Raw genomic sequence first — 5,491 nt, forward strand, 5'->3', positions numbered from 1 at the left:
TATATACTTTTAAAAAAAATGCGGTGAATGTTTACAACTGTCTGACAGTCTGAGCGAGTCTGAGTATGACACTTGACAGTTGGCAGAGTGCAGAGTGCAGAGTTGCAGAGTTGCAGAGTGCAGAGTTGCAGAGTTGCACCTGCAGTTTGAGTTGAGTCTGCGTCTACAACGGCCAACCTCATTTGCGTTTTGCCTCAAGTCCATGTAAATATAAGTTGATTCAACGTTTAACGGATTTTTTTATTTTAGCGCTGCAATACACCTTTATTCTAATACAATTTGACCTGTACTGTGACCTAAATATTGCACCTACACTATATAGTTTGGTTTCAGAGGACGAAGATCTATTTAGTATATATGCCTGTGGTCTGACCTGACTAATATAAAAAGAACACTGAAATGAAATTGTACGTTTAATAAATTATTATTTTTTAATAGTAAAAAATGCTAAACGATAATTTATTTGCGTTGTAACTTTTATTTAACGACACCCTATTAATTGTTTAACGTTGCAGCGTATACATGTACATATTCCATTGTTCCAATTGTTTTCGCCGCCTGACCTGGAATTGAAACCACACAGATATTGAATCGAACATCAATCCGGGTAAATATCCGGTATTCATTTTTTGTTGTTGTTGAAATTTTACGCTGAACGCGAAATTATACGAAACGTAAAACGTCAGTCTGCTGTCTGCAGTCACTGCACTCTGCAGTCACCTAACCTTACTCACCTGTGTGTATTTACTGAGTACTAACTACTGACTCAGGACTGTATTCACTTCAGTCTAACTCTGCAGACTGCAGGCTGCACTCTGCACTCTGCACTCTGCAGTCTGTACTCTGCAGTTTGCAGTCTGAAGTCTGAAATCTGGACTGAGGACTCTGGTGAGTCCGGAATCTGGAGTCTGGAGTTTGGAGTTTGGACTATGAGGTCTGGAGTCTGAAGTCTGGACTCTGGACTTTGCAGTTTGAACTCTCCCCACTCCCAGGGGCCTAGTGTTGCACTCCCGTCTCCCCTTGGGCTAAGCTCAATACGTTTTACCTATATGCGATAAACATTAAACGTAAACGCAAGAGTTATGTTTTTTAAGCGTTTTAAAGTATATCGGGGGCAAATCAACCTTGATTTTTTTCCTTCCTAATTTGCACCTGAGAAATCGACATTTTTTAATGAAAAGGCAATTTGAAGCTATTTACAACTGACACAAAGTGAAAAATAGGACAATTCGAGACAGTTACGCCGCCTCAAAAGACATATTTAGGATAAACTTTGAACGTAAACGCTTTTTTTTCTTGATTTTTTTTGCCTTTTTAAAGAAAAAAGGGAAACGTAATGAGATTAGCCATGGGGCCTGGGCCCCGAGTAATGTGACTAATGTTACACTAATCCTCTGCATTCTGCTGCTCTACTCTAGCTGCTCTAGTTTTGCCCGCTCTAGTAGTAGCCTGCTAGATCTTGTTGTTTTTATATATACACCTTTGTAAAAAAAAATACTATTTGTAATTATGTACTGGATGACTGATTGACTGGAATACATTTGTTTTAAAAACAAATACAATAAAACTTCCTCAACACAAGAAGTGAGTGACGAGTCATGACTCATGAGACCTCAAGTCTCAAGACTCAAGACTGTAAAAAATTTGTTTTGAAGAAAAAAAACAACAGATTTTACTTGACATTTTTTGAAATATTTTGAAATATTTTAATGTATTGTTCTGTTGAAAGTTCGATTTAAGGGCATATACATATAAGACTGTGTTATTTTTATTAGAAATAGTTTGCTATGTTTGCTGTTTGGTGTTGCCTTTTATAAAAATGCCTGTCACCTCACTTATCACTAATCACTTCCTGTGTCCAAGTTGCCTGTGTATTTAGACTGTAAATCGACTGTTCAAGGCAGCTCAAATGAGTCATGTGTTGCCATATTTTTTGGTTGTTTTTATTAAAATAAATGTCCTGTATCCTCAGAGACTCACACCTCCATGGCTTCATCTCCAGTCCTCAGACCTCAGATCTCAATCCTCCATCCTCAGCCCTCTTTTCAATCCGCAATTCCGCAGTCCTCATTTCAATCTTCAGACTCAGAGGCCAAGCCTCTGAACTTTAGACCTCTTTCTCTCAGTGACCCAGTCCTCACTCCCTGAGTCCCCACTCCCCGAGTCCCCAGCCCAAAGTCCCAGGACCTCTCAGCCTCTCGCTGGACTCACCGGAGTCCCCTTCGTATTTTTAACACCTGATGCTGTGCTTTTAGGCAATTCAGATCTGTGCACTGTGGTCAGTCAGGTGGTGATGGTCTGGGAGTCTGTAGTGGAGTGTCTTTTTATTGTGGGGGATTTGGGGGCCCGGCTGCACATTATATTTTAACTTTGAAAAAATATGAGCGAGCTGGAAATTACTAGAAAATAATAGTAATAATATTTCCTTCTTCTATATAGTATTTATGTGTCCTATCAAAATTCAGACAGATAATTGATCACGCAAAATAAATAAATTGATGACAGATTTCCTTGTTTCAGCTTTTTTGTTGTTTTCAGTTTTGTTTTTTAATCTCATAAAATAAAATAGATACATATTTTTGAAGAGTGTTTTTAAAAAATAAATATAAAAAACAACACTGGTCTGTACTCTCTCACTCTGCAGTCTGCAGTCATCACATCATGTTTGTAATTTAAAAAAAAAAGACAAATACAAAACAGTAAACACACAAACAAATTTTTGCGACTGGTTGTGACTTGTGAGTGGTTGTGTATATTTACACAAGCTCAAAAAAAGCCAAACTCTCACTCGGGAGTGTTTCTCTCTCTCTTGCCTATCTCTCTCCGTATCTCTACACTACACACGACAGTCTACTAAATATTACTGAGACTCTGAAAGAGTACTATTGAATAACCACGTACTTAGTAGTAGTCCCACAGAGTAATTAGTACTCAGTAGACTCTACTTTCTCGAGACACTAGAGACTGACAAAGAGTCATTTTTAGTACAATAAAGAGTCTCACTATTCAGTCTCTCGTCTCTCACTGCTGCTGAATTTTTATTAATAATAAATACAAATAGACTCTGAAATTCTGAAGTCTGTAGTTCGACTCTCAACTTCGGCCAGTCATGAGTCAAGTCGTCCTCAAATGCTCAGGTCCGAGACCGAGTCTCCCAGTCCCGGGTTCCGACTCCCGACTCCCGACTCCCGAGTCTATTAGTCATAGCCTTCTTCTATATAAAAATTATTTTAGATAGGCCCTCATTCCTCAGACTATTTATAGAACACGTGAATTACGTCTTTGCAAACTGATATATTCGGATTGGCTTAGCGATGAGAAAATATTACAAATATCACGAATTTTGAACGAAAAGTGCATCGATGGTGTGTTAAGCCAATGAAAACGTACAACTTCGATCGAATATTGTTCACTTCGAAGCGTCAGCTGCTTTTTGGTCCAGTAGTATACAACCAGCTCGCCACCGAGTATTAGAAAATGACGACCAATTTATGGTATTTTCTCTGCGGGCTTGCGACCCTGCGTGCGGTGAGCAAAATGCTTGGAATTCATTGTATCAGCCATGAATACAGCTGTCTCAATTGTCATCAATTCGAAATTTAGTTCGAAAATTCATCATATTTTAACTCTCTGATGCAAGGCGAGAGCAAATTCAGTGATTTTACGTTCTGTTCCCAGTTTTACAGTCGCCATGGATAGACCATTCATCATCAGCCTACACTCTTTAGTCCTATAGTCTATAGATGAGTCACTGTCACAGGTCTTCTGTCCTCTGACCTCTCATACGATTTTGTTATATATACGCTGTATATGTATATAGTCACACGGCACGCCAAATAAAGTTCATATAGAAAACTATCGATGCAACAGTCGGTTTCAAAGTCTATTAAAATCTAAGCGCGCTTCCTGTACCACTGCAATTAAAGTAAATCTTTCCAAGATATGATGCACACTATCTCCCCTTCTGAAACCCAAATGCTGAACAGTATTAATCAAAGAGAACATAGCAATCCTAAGATGCACTATGAGTATTCTGCCCCGAAAGCGACATCTCCGCCTAGGAAACAGAGTAGTCGCTCAATGGCTATCTGCTTTGCGGGATCTGCCTTGAACGACGTTAACGAACTACAGAACCATATCAGTATACGCACCGGGAATACACTTAAACGAGCGCATACAGCAACCACGCCTATTACATCTTTCATGGATTCATTTGATGGATTTGCGTATGAACAGTCTGATGATAGTTGCCCGTCAAGACTGATCCAAAATTCTTCACGAACATCGAGCACGAGTTCAGTGCACACCATAACAGATGAGGTTGACTTGAGTACTGCGAAAGTCTACGCCATTGACCCAGAAAATTTGTATGCAGGCATCCTTGTGAAAAAAAGATCAGGTCGAGGACGCGAACACTGGGCAGTACAGACGTCTGAATCTGATGCGAGCTTTGTTAGGTGTGAAACATGCGCGGCGCTTCCCAATGGACAAACCCTTTCCAGACATTGTGCCGTGAGAAGAGAGATCACTCCTATACCACGGGATATGGTATCACAACGAATAGTGGGACACCAGGCGTTGCTGTGTATACCCAGCTGGGACAATATCAGATTGAAGTCATTGAGAAAACATAGTGAGACAGTGGCAGGTATCATTTTGTAAGTGAAGTAGTGTGAAAGGGGGAGGATCTGTTGAATACGAGATAGCAGCCTTCGACTTCTCCTGTCACATCTATACCGTAGTGTCGGATGATATATACTACGCCGACCAAGACTCGACTACGAGAGGGAATCGATCTTCAAAAATAGTATTATACGATACATAAGTGAATTTGCCTGCCTGTGTAAGCGCTACTATGACTGGCATAAACAATTAAAAATACAAGACTGACTCGAGTATAGGCATTTGTCGTGGTATTCTGCTAAATCGCATATTTTCCGAATCTTCTCCAATCCATCAGTTACGTCTTCACTAAGGCTGGAGAACTACAGTGATTTGTCACCTTTAAGGACGACAATTTGCCAGCATGTATAAATACTTGTGTCTATTTTCTAGCGTTTCAGGCATAGCCTAATTAAACAAAGGCCATTTTTCAGGTAGGTGTTGTTTTTTTAAAGAAAAACAAATTGCAAAAACAGAGGTTCGGCAGTTATATACCTATGAGGTGATATGTAAAGCTTTTTCAAATTTTAAATTACAGATTATCATATACACTCTACAAGGCACAAGAGTGTAAACATACGAACAGTTGCTGGTTGTACAAGTAAAGCGCTCACAGGACAGGTGTAAATATAAGAACCGTTTCTAATTGTACAAGTCGAGCGCACTCGCTGCTTTCATACTAAATATAGCTATCTATTGAGCGACAAGCCCCGCATTTTATACAGCTGCCTTTGTGCCATGCACACGGATAGAAAACACATTAAACGCAAGCCAGGATCTAACGAATTCAAAGCCGTCCTATTTTAAGATCAAGAAAGTTTCAATATAT

General features: G+C 39.6%; 1 protein-coding gene across 1 annotated transcript; it reads left to right on the plus strand.

Moving 5' to 3' along the window:
• Positions 1–3,849: 3,849 nt before the first annotated feature.
• SARC_12822 (hypothetical protein) lies at positions 3,850–4,904 on the plus strand. Its single transcript, XM_014293064.1, has one exon. The coding sequence runs from the start codon at positions 3,943–3,945 to the stop codon at positions 4,660–4,662; it is 720 nt and encodes a 239-aa protein (XP_014148539.1). The 5' UTR covers positions 3,850–3,942; the 3' UTR covers positions 4,663–4,904.
• The last annotated feature ends 587 nt before the right edge of the window (positions 4,905–5,491 follow it).

Source organism: Sphaeroforma arctica (assembly GCF_001186125.1).
Source record: "Sphaeroforma arctica JP610 unplaced genomic scaffold supercont1.2623, whole genome shotgun sequence".
NCBI lineage: Eukaryota > Ichthyosporea > Ichthyophonida > Sphaeroforma > Sphaeroforma arctica.